The sequence below is a fragment of the Seriola lalandi genome, unplaced genomic scaffold (genome assembly GCF_002814215.2).
Source record: "Seriola lalandi dorsalis isolate HSWRI2012SDOR001 ecotype SW California unplaced genomic scaffold, Sedor1 jcf7180002054997, whole genome shotgun sequence".
NCBI classification, from domain to species: domain Eukaryota; kingdom Metazoa; phylum Chordata; class Actinopteri; order Carangiformes; family Carangidae; genus Seriola; species Seriola lalandi.
In genome coordinates, this window is record NW_019525546.1 from 897,351 (window position 1) to 919,736 (window position 22,386).

General features: G+C 40.6%; 1 protein-coding gene across 2 annotated transcripts in view; it reads left to right on the forward strand.

Annotated features, from left to right (window-relative positions):
- Positions 1-22,386, forward strand: part of grapa (GRB2 related adaptor protein a) — a 37,561-nt gene that overhangs the window by 5,221 nt on the left and 9,954 nt on the right. The window contains exons 1-4 of one of the 2 annotated variants that reach the window (XM_023397112.2): positions 2,631-3,043; positions 8,452-8,549; positions 9,554-9,673; positions 19,756-19,924. In XM_023397112.2, coding sequence (XP_023252880.1) covers positions 2,966-3,043; positions 8,452-8,549; positions 9,554-9,673; positions 19,756-19,924 — 465 coding nt within the window. In that variant the 5' untranslated portion in view covers positions 2,631-2,965. Of the gene's footprint in view, positions 1-2,630; positions 3,044-8,451; positions 8,550-9,553; positions 9,674-19,755; positions 19,925-22,386 lie in introns of those variants that run through there. The other variant, XM_087171407.1, reaches the window with a different exon arrangement.

Consider the following 22,386-nt stretch of genomic DNA (forward strand, 5'->3'; position numbering starts at 1 on the left):
GATAAGGGTGTGAGCAGTCGTCAACACTGTGGCTTAATGGACAAAGGACAGAACCAGGAACTTGACAAACCAAAGGAAACCAAAATGTGAGGCTGAGAGAACAGTGATGACCAACTGATACAAATTTAAAAATAGAAATGAAGAAAGGCCTGCTAAATGTACTTCTGGATGTATTGATCTCAAAAACCTCTGATCCTTAGTCGTGTTTAAATTCCTCATGAGAATTAGACCGGAAATCTCCAAACACAAAAAGAGTAAAAAGTAAAGGACGAGATTGTGTTTTGGCCCCTGAGCTGAGAGGCACTTCCTTTTCCTCTCTCTTCCTCTTCTATTGTCCGATCATCACACATCCAGCCCTCCTCTCTTCCTCCTGCAATCCTTTTCATGGCGTCAAAGTGAGCAGCTGACTGGGGATTTCCTGGACAGGTCATGCTATTGAAACCACAGTTCCTCCGTGCTGTCCTGCTGTAGCGCTTCGACTAGTTCTGCTTCATTTTTCAATTCGCTTCTAAAGACTCTCTCTCCCTCTCTCGTCCCTCGCCTCTCTCCGTCTCATAAACGTGCCACGCCGGCAGGTATCTTTTCCTGAGGTGCGGTAGTTACTACAACCTGACTAGCTACTTGTTGTGTTTGGCTAAAAGTTGTCAAAGTATTTAGAGAAGTTTTCCAGACAACATGCAAACAGGACACACTAGAAACCCACTGACTGAAGAGAGGCACATGCTTATTTCACCAATGCCCTAACCTCTGTCTTTGACCTTTACCATGTTGTGTGTCGACATTTGTCTCATCTAAACCTAAATTAAACCTTTGCAAGTCTCTGACCAGACTAGACTAAAATACATTTAATTAAAATGCTAACCTCAGAACTGAAGCTAAATTATATACTTAACCCTGCATTAATAATTCTGTGATAATTTACAATAATGTGTGTAAAAATGCCCTTGTTTTTTGGTTTCACATAAGTATTGTACTGCAGGAGGAGTTTCACAATAAAGAACAAACACACATAACTCAGGATTTTGAACAGCTACAGACAGCTGCAACATTTCCCATGACATAGTCTGACAAAGCAAAAGGGCGACTGCTTTCTCATTCTGTGGCAGTTCGTGGCCTCAGCGCCGTTTGGAAAATCCAGACCTAATAAATAAGACCTGATGTTTGCATGTTTTTTATCTTACACCAAAGAGAATAATCAACTTTGTAAAGTACTTGTATGAGTGTACCGATGCACCTGTCTGTGCAATAGTCTGAAACATCAGTGTCTTTTAGGTCTAATTCACAACATTTAGAAAAATAGGTGACAAGTAAACCCTGATTTCTAGACACAAGGGGTAAAGAGGAGCCTGACTGATTGGTGTAAATTGTGATTTATAGCTCAGCAGCAGATCTCTCCTGTTGTTAGAGCCACCGAACACTGTGTATTCCCCTCTGTCAGAGCCTTTCACTTACTTTGTGACACGAGTGACAGTTGGAGGGTCTGCCTAGTTTTATTACTGAATATGGGTTGGAATATGAGACTATTGTGTGCCACGGCTGTATTTCCGTTCTGTCAGTCATTGTGTTAAATAGCGGTGAACAAAGGGTTTATAGAGAAAATGGTTTGGTGGCTAGATGTGTTTTAGTTTAAAGAAGATAACTCAGACTTTTTCTTTCTTCAGTTTTGTTTCATGTTGTTTTTACTATCAACAATCTCTGCTGACATCAGAAACCTGCAGGAGAAAACACAAGCGAGCCGTCCTGACCAATCAGGTGTGTGCGACATCCGTGCGCTATCTCCAAAGTCATCGTTGCCCTGACGAGAAGCTACATTTTTGAGGAGATACTTCTTAAAGCGCCACAACGGAATAACATTCAGACATCACTGGCTGGCAACTACTGAAGTAACTGTTGGAGACATTTTAGAGACACACACACATGAGACTTCACAGTGTTGATTAGTGGAATAGTTATCTATCCATCAATAATTATCCACATGCTTATGATTGTTGAGCATGTTGAGCCAAAGCTATACAAAAAATTAGTAATGTGACATGTAGCCTACAAATGTGTGTGTGTGTGTGTGTGGGGGGGGGGGGGGGGTTAACAAAAGGGAAGTGAAGCCTTTGATTTAGCTGCAACAACTACAGTCTGACACTGAAGTAGAAATCAGTCGACATGTTGTGTGCCAACCTGACGTGCCAGAAGGTTTGTTACACAGAGAAATCCAGCTCAACTCGTGTTTAATGAGCTGATAAACAAAGCTCATCTGTTTTCATAATTTTTGGGTGGCTTATCCCCTTTGTTTCTCACTCTCTCCTGACCTCCGCCTAAAAGTTTCAATCTTAAAAAAGTAACAAGGAACAACAGCAAACATGAGCTCACTTTTCACTGCATGTGAAGGTGTGAAAAAACTAAAGCCGGCTCGCACAGTGAGAGAAGTGTAACGACAAACCACACACATACAGAATCCACAGAAGCCACACTGAGTGTATGAGACAAATATATACACAGGAAGTGCCTCCCACTCCCTTGCCTCTCTTTCTCCCTCTCTCTCTCTCTCTCTCTCTCTCTCTCTCTCTCTCTCTCTCTCTCTCTCTCTCTCTCTGTCTCTAAACGTTACTCATGGCAGTGTGTTGCTGAGCAGCAGCCAGTCGTGTTTTTCCCCTCACTGAGCTCACTCTCTCTCTCTCTCTCTCTCTCCCTCTGCTCTGACTCTCTCGCGCGCTCTTTGGCTCAGCGGACAGACGGACACCTCTCCTCTCTTACTCCTCTTCTTCTCTGCCTTCTCTTCTTGTCTTTTATTTCATGGTATTGTCTTCTTACAGCTTTTTATATATTTATTTCTTAAAAATATTTTTTCTCTCTTTCTCTCCCCCCCCCACTCCCCGTGCCAGGGAGGTTAGTGGGGGTCCCTGAAGTGTGTGTTTGAGAGTGTGTGTGAGTGTGTGTGTGTGTGTGTGTCTGTGTGTTGAGGGGTTTCGGCATGGAAGCGGTGGCACTGTATACGTTTCGTGCCACTGAGGGCGATGAACTCAGTTTCAACAAGGGAGACATGCTCAAGGTAAGGAAAATAATTGTTCCCCACTTTTCCCTTTCTATATCTATCTATCTATCTATCTATCTATCTATCTATCTATCTATCTATCTATCTATCTATCTATCTATCTATCTATCTATCTATCTATCTATCTACACATGCTACTCATACTTGAAGCAACAAATCAACCACCACCATCACTTTCTCTCTCTCTCTCTCTCTCTCTCTCTCTCTCTTTCTCTCTCTCCGCCTCTGCTGTGATAATTACAACAATTATAACTTTAGCATCAACAGCTCTTGACAGTCCGGATCCAGGTGCTGCTGTGGCTGACTAAAGAAAGAGCCATATGAAAAACAACCAGTGTATAGATGGCTTGAACTTGTTTTGATTGTTACAAACATTGGATTTTTGGCCCTGGTGCAGCTGGTAACTGAGAGGATAATATGTACAGATATTTATTTTTTATTTGATCTACACAGTTGTAACTAACTCAACAAGTTGTAAAGCAAAATTAGAGTAGTTTAAAATAATAGTTTGACATTTTGGGAAATATACCTATTCACTTTTTTGACCAGTGTTAGAATAGAAGATCGATGGTAAACATGTAGCCTGAGCTAGGAGCCGGCTACTGTAGCTTAACATAAAGATTAGAAACAGAGGGAAACAGATCAGAACCTGGTGGCAACATCTGTCTGCCAGTATATTCAAAGCTCACTAAATAATGCGCCACATCTTGTTTGTTTTATCCATACAAGAACTAAAATGTAAAAACTCTTTAACAGACATTATGTAACAGACTATATCTTGACTGGGAGCAGTAACTTCCTGGAATTTCTGCCAGTTTAGCCCGGAAACTGGTCCTGGCCAAGAAATGCAGAGATGCATAACCCCTCATAAAATGGCAAATTTATCATCTTTGTGCTTTAGGCTAGCTGTCCCGCCCTCCCCTGTTTTCGGTCTTTGTGCCAAGCTAAGGCCTCAGGGCAGTAACGTCATATTTATTGTCCAGACAGAAGAGTTTTTTTTTTTAAATCAATCTCGTCATTTAACTGCCTGAAAATAAATAAATAAATAAAGATCTTATTTCCCAAAATGACAAGATATTCCTAGATGCATGATGCAAATTCTAGGCTACAGCTTTTGTATTTCTCTGATGGCTAATAGGCAAAACGCAGTGCTGACATCGTTCCTGTACGGCTGGAAATTATTGTTGTAGAAAATCGTCCCTTTAAGACATCAACAGTGAACCTCGTAATTAAAGAGCAAGAGCTTCTTTCTCGACTTATAACAAACCGTGACACCAGCTGTTCGACAGTCATACAAAGACAAATCCAGGCTAGAAGACACAGCGAAATCAATTTCTGCTGGATTTAGCCTCAGTAGACCAGAGTGCAATGATGCTGATGCTGGTAAATTTGGTGTCAGAGGCAGCGCTGACTTTTGCTTGACTAGGACTTGTGCTGTTTGCTTGTACTAGTTTGCCACCATCTCTGAAAGGTTTCAAATGGGGAAATCTGGGAAATGTTGGAAATCACCTAAGGATGATGAGGTAGACACCACAAAATTACCCCATGACTTATTTGATGATGTCTAACAGGATAGTAATGCTCGAGGGTGGAATTTACCTTTAATTGCAAGCCATACGCTACTATAATATTCATCACAGATAGACTCTGTTCCAATATTAGACAACACATGAATAAAGCAGCTTCTCATTTCAGCTGTCTGCAAAATCTTTATTTATTTATTTATATTTGGAGCCGAGTGCCAGTGTATGATGGAGCCAATATGAGGTGGCGTTTAGTTTTGCTGCTGTCAGTGTGTTGTTACAGAAAATAAATGTGATTCTTTATTCCCTGCACTTTTTATATCCGGATTCAACAATTTGAGAATCTTTTTTTCTAAATACCCTACTTGTGAATCCTGATAGATTTAGTTGTTGGGTTTGATTAGCACTCAGTTGGTGGCTAGGTCAAACAGCATCAAAGCCACGGTGACACATTTATTATGGCTAAAATGGGACCAACACTTAAAACGCTGTTCACTTTATGTGCAATGTTCTCTTTCCTCCCGCTGGGATAAACTACTCTCTTGACTCAGCCAAACAGCTCTGGTTCACACTTGAGTCAGACTTTTAAATAATTCTCCACGTTTGCTCATTCCTGCTCGCAGCACAGATGGCCTGAACTTTACAGTATCACAACATTTCATATAGTATCATGCAATATGTCCATCATTGAAAAAGACACTAAACTGAATGTCAGATAACTCTCCTGTTACTACTTCCTTTTAGTGGGCCAAAAACCCCCCTTTCTGTAGCTGCTCCTTTTCCCACCTTGTTGCCAGTGTGGATGAGAGCAATCAGATTTCTTTGTATCATTCATATGGGGGAGCATTGTTTTGTTCATGCCCTGTTGTGCAGTAGCCATGTGATAAATGTGATCAATCAGTCTGAGTGGAGCGGAGTGAAGACTCGTAAAGGAATGATTATAATGATAGCTTCATAGTTCAATAAAAAAGTAGCTGCTTTGACATTCAGTGTCGAGCCAGGAAACAGAGTTTGACACAGGGGACACAAAAGTGGGGCGTTTCTTTTGTTCCTCAAACCCCAACACACGAATGTGACAATTTGGGATTGTGTGATTCCTCTGTCAGTGGCAGTGACTGAAATCATAGAACGTAGCCAGGTAGAACAACGGGTACCCCCATCACCGAATAAGAAACATGCAAAAAAAATTTGAGTCACTAAAATAGATCCTTGGGAAATAAAGTTTTTATTTGCTGCACTTCCTGGTCCAACAAAAAGGACCTGAGCCCAGGCTGCCTTTATTTGTGCAAGTGGGGCACAAACATGCATTTAGAATGTGCATCCTGTGAAGGTGAATGAAAAGACGTAATTGTCAGTGACAATGTAGATGTAGTTATAAAGCATGGAAAGTTTTAGAAGATACGAAAAGAAATGAAGAAATCATTAATAGATTTGGTTATTAATATATTTGGCTGATCGCAGACTCGCCGTGTTCTCTGTCATGATGGTCTATGAGCAATACAAACATAACAGGCGTATAACTTCTGTGTATTGTTTAATAAACGGTGGGGCTGTGATGTAAGTGTCTTGTCTGTAGGAAGTAAAGAAGAGAAGAAGAGAAGCTGAGAAGTGCAGAGCTCTAGATGTAACTGTAATGTGTCCCCTGGCAAAGTGGAATTAAGAAGCAAAATTAAAAAAGTTCATCAAGAAGGAGGTTCATGAGAGGTGGGGAAAATTTTGGTTGGAAAAGTTAATGTCTGTGGGTCACAGAGTGAGAGTGATGAATTAACTGAGGCTGTGGCTCAGGTCGGTTGAATAAGTGACTGCAGTAGAGACAAGAGAAAACATCCAGTTGGGCTTATGTAAATGTGATAGTATTAATATAGTGCAACATGTCACATTAATCTGTTTAAAATATAGCATAGGGTTGTTTAAGTGGAACTTCTTCTCCAGATAAAACGTATTTTGGACCGATGCTGAAAACACGAACTGATTCAAAGGGCAATCATTCAGCTCTGTGACTGAACAATGATTGATGCTATGGACATTAAATCATTCTATAGCCTGCGACACATTTTAAAATGCCCATACAAATGTGCAGTGTAACCATTAAAATAGCTGGTGCATGAAATAAAGTTCCTAAAGGCAGAGAAGCTGACAGGGCAACTTCTTGACATATGGGCAACATCGCCCGAGGAGTTCTACATCACTGAAGTGCTCACTGGCAGGATACATTTCATCTGCACAGTTTTTTTTACTATCTGTCACATTTTACCTGTTTAGTTTTGCTGATAAAACGCAGTGGCAATGTGATACAGAAAAAAAAAAAAAAACTCAAAAAAGTGATGACGAAGTGACCTCAGTTCTGCAGGGGAGATGAAAAAAAAGAGGGGTTTATGAAATGTGTCTCTGCAAGCAGCCAAGCAGAGCAAAAAAAACAACGGCTTAAAATATCAAAATGACAAGGATTGTCACAACTGGATTAGAATACCGAAATAAATATGACAATAATAGACCAGACCAATGAGATGAGAGAGAATAAAACAGCTTCATATTAAACTGGAGCATATCAGGTGACAATGTGTCTCTCTCACAATTAAAGGTTGTCCTCCCCTGCCCTCATCACTTGGTTTTTCTAAGGTTGTCTAAAAACTGTCAATAATAATATTTATAATGAGAATAATAATGATTTTGCTTTGCCAGCCCCGGCTCTATCCAAAATGAAGGTAGGAGGTATAGAGAACATCAATCAGGTCAGGGATGAGCAGACGTCACTCACTTCAATCATTTTCTGTCTGGAGCAAATTACTTGAAACACAAAAATATATTTGCAGCTTTTGGCAGATTTTTAAAAATGATTTGGGACATACACACAATACAGGGGCCATATCATACAACAACGTGCAGGGCCATATCAGCCATCTAGAAACACTGACTGTCTCTCTCGTTACCACCATGAGGCTGACATGAATGCCCTTTCCATGTTTATGAGCTTTGATAAATCTGATGTAATGTGAATGTGGCAGCTGCCCCTGAGACAAATTTCAGGCATTTATGAGTTAATTGCTGGTTGTTTTGAATTAAATGCTTAAAGCGAGACCATGCAACTTTTGTAGAACAGAGGCCCCTACAGTCACACTGCAGCCAGTTCCACTGCACAAACTGACATGATGTGTTTACTTCTTCTTCGCTGAAATGTTACCTGTATAATGCTACGATGTTGTGTAACAGAAGCACAAACAGAGACTTAAAGTCAGTGAGCTGACTGACATGTCACTTACACAGCAGCGTCTATCTTAAGCTTGCTAAGAGTAGCTATCATTAGCCACCATAAGCTAGTTGCCACACCAGACCATGTACGGTTGCTGCGGCGAGACCTCAGAGTGTGCCGAATTGAGCACAGTTTTTGAATGTGAATGAACTCAGATTTGATCTGTAAGGGGGAAGAATGTATTATTTTATCACACTCACTTTAAATGTTTTATGAGAACTGATACTGTAATGAGAGCAGTCAAAAACAATTGAAATGAAGCTTGCATTGTGACATTATGATGAAATTTCTGGGTTAATGCAGAGCAGGCCGGATCTGTTTGCTGGCCCTGCATGTGCGTAATCACAAAGGTCTTCATGTGGCATTTTGAACTTGCCAATAATATTGTGTGCTTTGGAATTTGTGTGAATTGAGAGTTCACACAAAGATGGATAAAAGCCACTGTAGTGGATAATTGAGGAAGATTGGCCTGGCGAGGAGACTGAAATACAGTGAGACAGAGAGAAAAAATAATGACCAAGCCTGCATTAACATCATTATGGGCAATATTACATCCGTGCGTGTGTGTGTGTGTGTGTGTGTGTTTGTGTGTGTGTGTGCGCGCGTGTGTGTGTGCGTGTGCTCACTCCTAGATCACCAACATGGAGGATGATCCTAACTGGTACACAGCTGAGCTCCACAACAGAAAAGGCTTTGTGCCAAAAAACTACATCAACCTGCGGCCACACGCGTAAGTACACAGACACACACACACACACACACAGGCATCGTCAACTCATCTGTAAAGCAGATGAATACATTTCACACGTCCAGCACTGGTCTATCTAAACAGCTCATCAGTGAGCGTGAGCACCTCCGGGCGGTTTCTGCTCTGCTTTGGACATCTGCACTCCGGCATAAGGCAGCCTACCCAAAGGAACACACTCACTCGCTGCCTTACGTAATCACATACAGCCGTGTGTGTGTGTGTGTTTACAGTGAAGCTGCTGGTACACCCTGAATCTCCATCAGATGGTCATACACCAGCTGGGTTCTACCATTCACTGTGACAAACACTAAACTGACAGCACAGCCATTACAGCAGCTCTGGCTCATTAATGAACACTGCTGTACGGTCCAGTCAGAGTTCGTGTATGGTCTGTTGGGAAATGTGTTTTTTACTCCTCCACATTTCTTCACAAGAGCCATGAAATAAAATTCCAGAACGCTGACCTTTTTGACCTGAAACGAGAGCGTCCTGTAATCTGTCCACCATACTGGATGCGCTCTGTCCTCATCTGAGTCATCAGATGAGGAGCGCAGGTTCATGAAAGCAGAACATCACTTATGCAAGCCTTGCATCAAAGCAAACTGCTCTACTAAGCAAAACTAATGAGAAATAATAAAATAAAATGAAAAATGAAATTATTACTACCGCTCCACCGCTGACAACTGAAATCCAGCATTTTGGGATTTGTGTTGCATGCATATTTAGCAGCGTGTTTAAAAATAACTTCACCAATGTGCTAATTTTACTTTTTTTTTTCACCCCACAGTCAACCTCTCTTTTATTTGTCAGCATTGATCTGTGCTGTGCTGAAAATACAAACATCCAAACAAATTCCCTTCTCAAGTTGATTTGTGCTCAATTGTGTTGCAGCTGCTCATTAATCTGAACAACACAGATCATATGCATGAAGCAGTAGCATCACTGACCTCTTTCTTTCTGTCCATTTCTTTCTCTCTTGCCTGCAGCTGGTTTGCAGGTCGTATATCTCGTGGCGTGGCAGAAAGTCGCCTCAGACACAGGGAGTGTGGAGCGTTTCTGGTCAGAGAGAGTGAGAGTGCTCCCGGAGAGTTCTCCATGTCTGTCAGGTAGGTGATCATTCAAGAATCATATATTTTGCACTTTGACCTTTTTCCTCTAAAACACACGACTTTGATGCGTGTGTTCCTATATTGTCATGTGTCCACTTATTACTGCAACTGCCCTGTTTCTCCGCAGGGAAGAGTAAATTTTCATCCTGTCTCATCCAGTACAATCTCATTTAATTAGCAGATCTATGTAAAACATATAATGTGTGCACACATCCCCTCCGCACACAGTATAATTGTCCCTTGTTTGTTAATTAATACATTCTGAATATGCGCATGTATTAGTGTGTGTGTGTGTGTGTGTGTGTGTGTGTGTGTGTGTGTGTAGTGTAGTGTTTATGACGGTGGCAGGGGATCAGAGGAGCAGTCAGAGGAAGAGGGTTTAGAGGATGAGGTGTGGGGTGGAGGGTAAGAGGGAAGATCTGCAACCCCTCTGGCCTGATGTGAGCTAATCCTGTCTGGCACACTGCGGCATCTGGAGCTGCTGATGGGGGCGATCGGTTGTCTTGTTGGGGGATGACGGTCAGGGATGCAGCTGAGGCTTGGTGTTTTGCTCCCGGGGGCTGTGTAGATATTAGAATTGGAGAGGCTGGGTGTGTGAGTGCGGGTGGGGGTTATAAAGGCTGAAATTTGGCGTTAATAAAGGCCAGGTCTGGAACAGAGGGTTGGCTTCTCACTTGCAGCTGGGGCTGTAAGATGGCTCAAGTCAGGGGTTAAGAGTTGAATTTTTGGGTTGTTCTGTGGTCAGTTTCTGATCTCTGGGCATGATACTCTCTCTCAGTGGATTTGTCTTAGACTTTTAGAAGGATTAATACAGGACAGGACAGGACAAGACAGGAAAGGACAGGAAAGGCAAGGAAAGGAAAGGAGAAAAAGGAAAGGAAAGGAAAGGAAAGGAAAGGAAAGGAAAGGATAAACAGGTTGACTGCAGTAGGGGAATAAAAAGGGAAAATTACAGAACAGTGAGGGGAGAGAAGGGAGGTGCTGTGTGTAAAACAGGTTTGCCAAGAGGGGACAGAGAGGATTTTGATGCTACTTGTTTTTTTGGCTGTTTGTTGATGTCTCTCTGGCTGTTGTTGCTGGATCGTGCAGCAGCTTGAAAATTGGGTCAGGTGTTTGTCTGAGCGCGCGCGTGTGTGTGTGTGTGTGTGTGTGTGTGGCCCTCATGTACAAACAGTTCTCCTGTCAGAGGAGACGTGAGACAGGAGTAACAGTGGAGATTCGGCTCAGCGCGGTCCGGCTTTGACGTCACGTCAGTCCGGGAAAATCAGATCCACTTTCACAGCCATGAACGGGTTCAAGAAAGGGGCTTTGTTTCTTGCTTTATTGGAAAAACTGCAGGTGGAGTTAGGAATCATGCAACATTGTGAATGTGGTATAAGGTTAAACTTTAAATTTATGATATTTGTAGTTTTCAGTTAAAATAGCTATGCATTTTCATAGATGATGGCTTTTATATTGAATGTTTTTCTTCATTAAATATAATATGACAATGTGATGATACATTAAAACTGAAGGTCAGTTTCAAATCCATCTATTATTACTTTGATCATTTGGTTGTGATATACAGTTATAATTAAATTTGAAGATAAATGTTTTCTATCACTAAAGAGTGATCAAATCAAATGCTGGTAAGAAAATAACAAGTCCTGCATTTATTTAGCTGTTAATTTATTTATATGCCTAAAGATTGAATATATTGAGTCAGAAAGATGCTGGAACCAGCATATAAAATATCCGCCGATGTAGAATGCAGACCTTCCCGCAGGTTTTTTAAAATCTCCGGAGAAAGCACCAGTGACATGACCTCAGCAGCCTCAGTGGAGGATATGGTTCTGATTGCGGGCCTTCAAGGTGATCAGTCGTCATGGAAATTCAGTCAGAAGGGCATGTGGTCTGAAGTACAGACAGAATAGAGGGTGGGCTTGTTTAAAACACCTTTAGAGCCGAATACTTTTGAAAGGTGGGTATAAAAGAATATGTGGCAGGGGACTAACTTCAGACTGTGCCTAGTGACACTGTCCCAATGGGTTATTTAGTAGCTTATTTCTGGAAAGTGGAGCAAAGTGACGCCAACCTAGTATTTTATAGAGAGAGATGAGGAATCCATTTTGCTTAGCTGGGCTTCACATCTTCCTTTGACTCAGCAGCAGATGCACCCAAAGGCTGTATTTTGTCTTTTCACATTTTTTCACAATGCTATAATATCGATCTATCCTGAAAAAGAAAAAGTTAAGCAAAGGAACTGAGGCACATTGACATAGTTTTAAATAAAAGGCAGCATGTCTTGTACCTGTGTGGTATTTTACAAATTCTTGCAGAGAAGAGATGTAACTGTCACCTTTTCTAAAATGGAAAATCTCACTTCCTGATTCATACTCTGCCACATTCACTATCAATGTCAGCCCCCTCACCCCATGCACCTTCACAGCTGAAAGTAACAACTGTTCTCAGGCTCCGTGCGTCATCAACACACACTCTAAGAAATCAGTAGCAAAAGCATACAGTGTTCTTCGAGGGAAAGTTGATACACTAAACAATTACAATTACTATTTCATTAACATTGTAATTAATTATAATTACAACACAATAGATCCTTTAATAGATTTTTGGGATATTTTAAGTTTTTGTCATTTTGTTTATCAAGGACTTGGGTTACCTGTTTCTCTTTGAAACAGTAGAAAATGTTTCTTTATATTTTTGTCAAATTGTGCGAGCAGGACGTCGCTTTCTTTTTGATCGCTGCATATCTTGTTGTGTGATGGAGCTCTAAGCTGTTTCACCACAGCTACGTCCTGCTTGAAACATTTTGTATGAAGAGCACGGTGGTCAGCCTTTGCATGCACATGAAAGCTCACAAACACCAAGGTGGTTGTCCTGTGGCCTTTGTCTTTTATTGGGTGAAGGTCTTGTAGAACAAAAGACATTTTCTTTGGTTTAACAGTCTGATAGTTTGTCTGAGCCGGATGTCTGTCAGAAATGTTGTGTGTGTTGATGTGTCTCAAGCTTTGTGTGTTCACTATTGTTATTCAGGGAGTTTAATCCAGGTGCTTTTCCTTAAGACTACAGCAGACATATCTAACCCACATCTGTTTTCTTGGTCTCACATCTGATCTAAACTGACGTTTTCAGCCACAGAAAACATCCTCCTGGCCACCATCTTTGACATGGCCTGAGATATCACTGACTCATTCTACCAGTGGCTGATGGCTCATACAGTAAGTGCTGAATTGAGCTGTTCATTCAGCCTCCTTGTCATCAGTCATCATTAGTCTCTTATCACAGTCATTACTCTAAAGAAGAACCGTTAATGGGAACTGACCTTTGGGCTTATGCTTATTTTACAGCAACATTGTCTCTGCGGGTTCGAAGTCGCATGAATGTAATCACCTGGGGGGCAATCTCACACTAAGTGACTCTTGATAACTCCTCAGATAGTACATTATTTGGGTTTACTTGGACAAATTAATGCATGTGGGGAAAATGCATCAAAGACTTCATGACAGAGTCAAGAAGTGAGTCAGTGAGTTATGCAATACCATTTTGGAATAAATATATGGGGCTGGAAGCAAATAGCTTCTTTTTTTTTCCAGGTGAATTTCTCTAAGTTCTGTTCCTGCTTTATGCATCCCCAAACCACTGAAGCACGAGTTTGATCAATTTGTAATATAACATGTCTGTAATATGAAGCATCTCTCGCAGCCGGTTAGCTTATCTTTGTTTAGCTTAGCACAAAGCCTCTTAATCTTATTTACATGTTATCTCATTTGTTGCCCGGACAGAGCCAGGCTAGATGTTTCCCGTTTCCAATCTTTGTGCTAAGCTAAGCTAACTGGCTGCTGGCTGTAGCTTCATACAGACATGACAATGGTATCAATCTTCTCCATTTAACTCTTGGCAACAAAGCTATTCCTTTAAAGCTGTTTGCATATGATGAATAAATGGGCGCTGGAGGGATTTGGAAAAATCCCTAATGAATTCATCTTTATGTAGCAACTATAGAAAAACTGGTGCATTGGTCTTCTGTTTTTTCAACTCTCCAGTAAGGCTTACGCCCCAGCTCAATGACACATTTTAATACCACAGTTCTGTGACCAAAACGCGACTGAGACAGACTCGAGAGAGACAGAGACATAAATACATAGAGAAATACAGAGGAGAGGGAAAAATATAAAGAGAGATGAACAGAGACGGAGTGAAAGAGCAAGCAGCGACAGCAGATAAAATAGACAGGAGAAGGAAAAGCTTACAGTGGGGGGTGGGGGTCTGCTTTAAGTTCTTATTTCTCTGTTTTCTCATACTGACAGTAGAGATGAAATAAGACCAGCCAGTCCTCTGGGAGACAAACCTTCCAGAAGGTCTCCTCCTTTCCTTTCTCTGTCTCTTTTTTTATTCAATTCTTTCTTACTTAATTCTATCTTTACTCTATCCTTTGCCTTTTATCTCTGTCCGTCTCTGCTCTGTATCAACTGTAGGGGTAACTAAAAAGTTGGCTAAAAGCTCCCCCATGACTTTTGCTAGCAACTTGAAAGTTGGATATTTTAAGAATTAGACTTATTCACTTTCTTGCTGAGAGATGGATCAGAAGATTGATACTGCTCTTGTGTCTGAACAGTAAAAAATGAAGCCACCACTAGCAGCTAGTTAGCTTAGCACAGAAGACTGGAAACAGCTAGCCTGGTTTTGTCCAAAGGTAAGAAAATGCACCTAATAGCACCTCTAAAGCTCGCTGTCTGGTTTGTTTAATCCACACAAAAACTTTAATAAAAAATAAAATAAAAAATTGTTACCCTATGCAAAGGCTTGCTGTTTACACCAGTTTCCAGTTTGTGTGCTAAGCCAAGCTAACAGGCTACTGGCTAGCTTCATATTCATCATTCATATTTTGGTATAGATATTCTCACGTGACTCTGCAAGAAAGTTAACAACCTGTCAAACAATTTCTTTTAAGACTTTACCACATACAGTAGCAGTGCTAACTATTTGAAATCACTACAGGCTGGTTTAGCTAATCTCTTGGAGAGATGGCAAAGCTACTTGAAATTATAGTTGTTTTTTTGTTTTTTTTGTTTCGGTAAATTATGTCTATAGCTTCTAACTTAAGGGGTTGTGTAACATTACACAGCCAAAAAAACCTGTGGCTCTTTGGCTTCTGCCTGTTGAGATTTATCTACATGACTTAGATTATTTTTTCCCTCGAAGGAGCTCTGGCTCTGAGAAACTATTACATAACTACTCACATACAGGAATTCCATTATTACAGTAAAAGTTGCCAGTTGCTGTTATGGGCTCCATCTCCCGAAATATATCTCAATCAGTGACAGCAGCTCTTGTTCTGAACTCGATCGTATCAGTCTGTCCTAATTTTCAGGCTGACACGCAAGAATTCATGGTTTGAATTCATTGTTTGGGAGTTGGAAAAGATACAAAGCTATACAGGCATGGTGTCTTTTCAAAGGCAGAATAAATCTTTTTTTTTTCTTTTTTAAATATAATCATTGTTTAGGTAAGTGTCTGCTTTTTCTGTGGCGATAACTGACTTGAGAAGAGACTCCTTCTCACTTTATGGAGCTCATATCATTTCTTTTTCAGGCTCCTTATTGAGCCGTCAACACACTTTCAACTAAATTGCCTCCACCAAACATATTTTATCATTCTTCCCCCATATTCGCTCCGTCTCAGCCCCCTAACTGCACACACACACACACAAACACACACACACACACACACACACACACACACACACACTCCTCATCTATCGAAGCAGGTGACAGCCCTGCTTTTTTAATGCTGCAGGAGGAGCTGAACCTCTCACTCTCTCACTGACATACTTGGCTGGCATGCAAGCGTGACACACATGTACACACACATGCAAGGATGGCACACACGTACTGTACACACACACATACAAACACACACTCATGGCCACTGAGCTCACAGACAAGCTGTCTTACATGAGACACAAGCCATGGACAGGCAGTCACACACACACACACACACACACCAACAGACACTCATTGCCTGGCACATGTCAACACAAGATATAATCTGTGATTTGCAGCAAGCATGCAGACTGCTAACTCCTTGACACGACCATAAGTTACTGACACACGCACACAGTCACAGAGTTAAATTGACAGCTGGAGGTGTCAGTGTGTCTGGGTGAAGCATTGCAGACATCTGCAGCAGTTTAGAATCTGAACAACAGATTAGAGGGGTGGGGGGGGGGGGGGCAGGATGAGAGACAGCGAGAACAGGGAAGTGAGAATAGACTGATGGAGGAAGTCGAGGGAGAGATGGATGGATGACCTTCACGCATCTTGAATTGTGCTGGCACAGAGTAAAGTTTTAAAAATAACTTCTGTCCTCATCTACAGTATATCTCTCGCTGTGTGTTCTATCTCTATCTCTACATCTATTTCATTTTCTCTCTTTCAATCTTTCTCACTCTTGTTCTCTCTTAATCTCTCTCTCTCTCGTTTCCTTTTACTTGGAAAAAGAACATAATCTCTCTATCGCTGTGGGCCTTAATTACACTGGATCAGGGAGATGACAGGGCACTTGGAGAGTGTGCTTTATGTGTGTGTGTGTGTGTGTGTGTGTGCGTGTGTGTGTGATGAAGCTGAGACAGATGTTGTCTGTGTTGTTATAGCACACAGGTTCTCTGATGTCTCTGGGTAATAATGAATAAAACCTTCATCAGCTGTAACACTGATATAGCTGCAACATTTCATTTCATCTACTTTCTCTCATCCTCTTTAAAAAACCTTTTTCTTTTGCTTTTTATAAACCTTTGCTGGTAATGCTGAACTAAGTTAGAGTTTGTATTCACCACAATGGGATCACTGATGTAAACTATTTACAAGATGAGGAAAAGTCAAATATAGTTTATAAAATAATATTAGTAAGTTTCCATTGTTTCCATTGTTGTTCCAATATTTGAATAGATTCTGATCAGCTGCATGGAGATGTCACAGGAAATTTTGGTTTTCCTCTGGCACTACATGTGGAACCGATTTGCCAAGGTCAGAATGAAATATTTCAGATGTTATATGTATGTAAGTTTTCAGAACAGTTGATTTATTGTCTGATATAATCAAAATGACATTTTTACTACATGTTGCCCACCCAAAATAATGGTAGCCTTTACAGAGTTTGAATGTAATTCCTTCATATTTCATCTGGAATTATTTCCCAAAAGACCTGGCATCACGTGTCTATGGAAAACCAACTTTAACTTGTGTGTGCTGTGAGCCACTGAATGAAATAGCCTGTTTGCATCACATTCATTCTGATTTCAAGCATTTTGTTAGTAAGACACAGCAGTTAATTTTAAGCTGGGCCTGGTAGGTTAAAAAAAAAAAAAACATTTCAAAACTGAAACAAAAAATTAATGCTAGACAAAGCATGGTTACTTTTGCCCAACACCTGCAGGAAATGAGCTAAATGTGGTGAACAGGCTAGGACAACTTAAAATGTTTTGTTTCCCCTTTTCCTTCCCTTTGAGTATTTGATGTGTTCATACTGCTTTTGTGAATCCCCTAAAGGGAAAGTCCTTGCCCTGCCTACATCCTGTCTTTACTCTCCACTCTTCTCTTTACCTTCTACACTCATAAATCCGTACTTATTATTTCTTTGTATGCGGTGCACGCACTGGCCCATGCTTTGTCGCCCTCAGACAAACAGCTGCACACGTGCGCAGCTGGCAGCAGTAACGGAGCCCCACCAGTAGGGCGCAGCAGAGGGTGCCGGACAACTAGGGACACTGGTGGGGCTAATGGGAATCATTCTGGTACAAAAATATATTTTTTTATATAATGGCTAATTATTTATATCATAAAGTAATACACATCTAAACGGGTGTTACATACATTTGTTTGACATCATCTGCTTTGCACAGACTCCCCCAGACCCACAGAGCGGCCCATGTAAATGCCATAGTCTGCTCTTTTAATTCCAAAATATGACACACACATACTAAAAAAGGCCCCACCATTAGGGTGCAGCAGAGGGTGCCGGACAACTAGGGACACTGGTGGGGCTAATGGAAATCATTCAGAGAACATCACGACTTTGTGTTATGTGTGTGTGAGTCAATGGAAGGGTAAGGCTGAATCGAGAAAGGCAGCGGCGGCACAGTGGAGCACATAATTGCAACAGGGAGGGAAAAGTTAGATAGAAGTCAGATAATGGAGAAGAGTGAGAACACAGACAGGAATACAGACCCTGAGGCAAAAGCAAAAGCAAAAAAAAAAAAAGACTGACAGATAACACTGCTGCTCACACAGAATGACTTGATGCTCAAAGACTACAGAGGCTGGAACAGTGTCAATCCAAAAATCAGTCAAAAAACATCCCAAATTGGCTTGAATTACACCACCTTTTTCCACACCACAGCTTCATCATTTTTTTTGGGACATGGACTGAGGGTGAGAGGAGAGAAATGAGGACATGCAGGGTGAAACAGAGAAAGCAGAGAAAGAAGGGCAGGGTGGAGGTGTAGCTGAATGCCATCCAGTCATCAGGGAGTCAGTCCTGCTTGTTCACAAAGCTCGGCGGCTGAATAGAGAAAGAAATTCTGGGTGAAACAAGCCCAAGCTCATTTACTTTCTCTGAGCTTGGAACAGTGCCCATCAGACTAGATTGAGGAGGAGTTTGGTGAGGTTAAACCATGAATGCCGAATTGTACTCGTTTTAGAGAAAAGACAAATCACTTACAGGAAGACTCTGCTGTATCTTAATAGACATCAATGATGTTACAATAAAAAACACGAAAATGAGGATGTTAGCACTGTTTTCCCAACTGCATTATTATCTTTTTTATGGACAGGGGAAATGAGCTTTTATCATCATTAACATAAGGCTGACACACACACCTACTCTCTGATGTGTTTAGAAATATGGGGGAGTTGTATTGACTTCCATTGCATATTAGGTGCAGTTATATAACAGTACGATCATGGTGAGATGTCCAGATTTCTAAAGATAAGCTGGCAAGTTACTTAGCAACCACCACAGAGCAGGATAGGGGAGCAGGTATGATTGCCAATGAACACTGGCCAAACTCTTTTAATCACAGCAACAAGGCCTGCACTCCAAAACTGTGTCTATTTTTGTTTGTGCCATTGGCTTCATTTCATTGTTTTTTGGCTTCACTAAATGATTTTTTCCCCTGCCAACCTTGTATTCATCAAAACTACTGGTACAATTTTTTTTAAATTTTTTTTTTTTATCGTGCTAAATTTTTTTTTCGTAAAGTAATACACATTTAAATGGATGTTACATACGTTTGTTTGACATCATCTGCTTTGCACAGACTCCCCCAGACCCACAGAGCAGCTCATGTAAATGTCATCGTCTGCTCTTTTAATTCCAAAATATGACTCACACATACTAAAAAAAGGCTCCACTGATAATTGTCTCTATTTTCTACTTATTATATTGATTTACATTTTGCATAGATTTTCCACAGTTTTTCAGTGTGGGTTTCTCTTTATAAGTGTTGTGGCTGTGTCAGCCTCCTGGTCTATTTTTGTATTGCTTTGTCCGTTTTAGTGAACACTCAGGACTAACCTGGTTGAAATAGATAAACATCAATGAAGACAAAATTAAATAGGAAATAAAAGTGACTCCAGTGTTTTTTGAGGAGAAAAATGAACAGGAACACTCTGAATTCATGCCAGCTCTGACAGCTGACAGCTGTGGAGTGAAAGGGGCGGATGAGAGGACCAAAGGCCAACAGTGTTGTTATCAACCCAAAGCCGTTCCACATTTATTGTATGCAAAATGTAACTTGTGATGTGAAGACGCACTGTAGTCTGAGAAGATCGGATGATGATGACCATCTTTAATCTTCACTGTTGCTATAAACTGCGATGTGACAACAATACGCTCAAGAAATATCACGTCATTTTTTTCTTAATCTGACTACAGCAACATTGAACTCAGAGAGAAACATTTTGGTGTTGACTCCATGACCCCACTGAAGCTAAATGAGGGAGGTGATATCTTCATAAATGCCCTTTTTCAGATGAGAAACTGTTGTAAAGTTCTCTCTATCTGTCTGTTTATTTGTTTTGCAGTTATGGGGACCATGTTCAGCATTTCAAGGTGCTGCAGGATCGCTGTGGTCAGTACTACGTGTGGGATGAGCTCTTCTCCTCTCTCAACGAGCTGGTGGAGTTCTACCATAGCAACAGCATCGCTAAGGAGAGGACCGTCTTTCTGAGAGACCCGGAGCACTTCGCCAGGGTGAGCATGTGACTTCTTGTTTCTTTGTTTTCTTTATGCAATTTAGTTGCCTAAAATATTATTTTCTATACTATTATTTAATTATTGTAATAAATTGGTAAGTCAGAAAGCTTATGTTGAGATCACAGAATAATAAGTCAATATTAAAATAATTATAACAACAGAATTAACTTAAACATAAAATGATCATCTTATCATCGCACGATTCATTTTCTCAGTATCATCTTTACTAATTTCCTCTTAGACATTCTGTTACTGCATCAACTGCTGAAATATAGAACTAAAGCACTGTTATAAAAACATTCCCGTTTTGAATTTATGAATCTGGCTTTCTCACGTCTTATTATTCATACTATAAATCAGCAGGAAATGCTGCCGTTTCTATCTCTGAACTGTCTCTTTCTGTCTCACTTTCCAGGAACTCACCTAAGTCCTTATCAGTTCAGCATTATTATTTTTATTTAATTTTTTTGCAATGTCATTTTAAATCTCCTCCAAACCATTTAAAAACACATCTGCTCTTTCCGTCATCTGTGTCTGTCTCCCTCCATATCCCTGTTCTATCTAAGTTGCCAGTGAAATTGAATTTTGATAAATGTGATTATTTTTTTTATTTTTTTTAACCAATCTGTTGTCAAATCACTATGTTAGTACAAACATAACAAGCTACCCAGGTGTTCATATTTCATTTCGTGGTGACTTGAAGGCATTACCAGTTTTTTTAATGGAGCTGACAGCTTTGGGAACAGTCCATATGTTGGTCAAATTTCTGGAGCTGTGACTGTTGCAGCAGGGTTTGCCGTAGAGGTACAGTTTGTAATGAAAGATCACAGGATTGCCGCTGGTTAGGAGCAGAGCCAAATCAGTCATCCTAGGCACTGAGCCAGAAGAGGAGAGCACTGCAGCACTAAAGAAAACATATTTTAAAGGAAATTAAGCAGTTATTTACTTCAGACATGATTTAGCTCCTTCATATCAAGTCTGGACAGAACATTAATTTTCGTTGAGCTGAGTCCAGTTTCTCTCTATAGATCAGGCTGAAATCATTTTAATCTTTAATCTAATGCTCTTGGATAATTAATAACAATTGAACAACTGAATTATATTAATGTGTAGATTAGATCACTGTAACAGCACAATAATGTTGTGGAAGGAGAACTAGTAATCCAACCCAAAAGCCCAAATATCAGCATATTAACAAAGTTTTCTGTCAGTTTTAGTAAGAGAAAATTGAAACGACAGGTAGTTCACATGACGGTGTCACCATGGGAGAAGCTGCTGTTGTTGTTATTGTGAACTCATTATGCAGACAAGATCACATTGCATGGTAACTATGCCAGGGAGTCGCAGGCAAGCCACACCCGCAGGCGATCCCGGTCGCTACGGAGGGATTTGATCCACAGTGATCCTGACATGACAGCATGTTTGTATCACTGTAACACCAGCCGTGTGCTAATACATATCACATCCTATTTACTTCTGTAGCTTGGCACCTGAGAATAGACCACTAGCTGTTAGAGGACAGAAGATGCAGCGCTGATCACCGAGAGAAGTCAAATGTAAAGTTATAGTCGGGTGAGAAAGAGCTGCCTCATGGAGAGCATGTTTGATTTACAACAGGGAGGGTAAACTCATATTCAGATGATAAGGAGTTCAACAAAGAGACCTGGGATTCCCGGGAGTGCATTGTTTTCAGTTAGACTGTGCCTTCGGTCTAACACCTGTTTCCATGGCAATGCCCAGAATAAAAATTTTTTTTTTTTTTTTTTTTAATGCACATTCCATACTTCTCAGCGATTTATTCAGCAGTGTCAACTGAGCCGTGAAGGCAGCTTGCTTTGTTTTTTTAGCCATGCTAGCACGACTAAAAACAGACCATTGTTGGTCTGCTGGTCGGTCACTTTGGTCTAGAATAAAGTATGTCGAAACTAATGGACAGATTTGCTTCCAGGTGACTTTGCTGATCGCCTGACTTTTCCTCTAGTGTCACAAAATTTTAACTTGTCCAATCTGATCTATAATGAAACACATGCAAAGCTAATAACATTCTCATCAACCTCAACTGTACTTATGTTTTGTGCTAATTAGCAAAAGTTTGCATGCTAACAAACCAACCATTGCTGTTTAATGTAAGCATGTTTGCTTTTCACTACATCTGTGTACACTCATGCTAAAGCAACTCTTTTGCTGCTTCCAAACAATGTTAAATACATAATTTACCGTGCATCAGAGATTTCTTTCCAGGGAAAGCCTGAAATAACTCTTTCAGGAGCTGCCTAGTGTCGGCCAGTTTCAACCCTCTATCTGTTTTCTTCTCTCCTAGTCTCTCTGCTCACGCATACAGTATTTTAATTCAGCCGAATTTCTAATAAGGCTGCTCTCATTTACATGTATGGACAAAATATGAAATAGTGACTGAAACATGGCCCATTAAGACTACATATTACCACCTGTCACTTCCA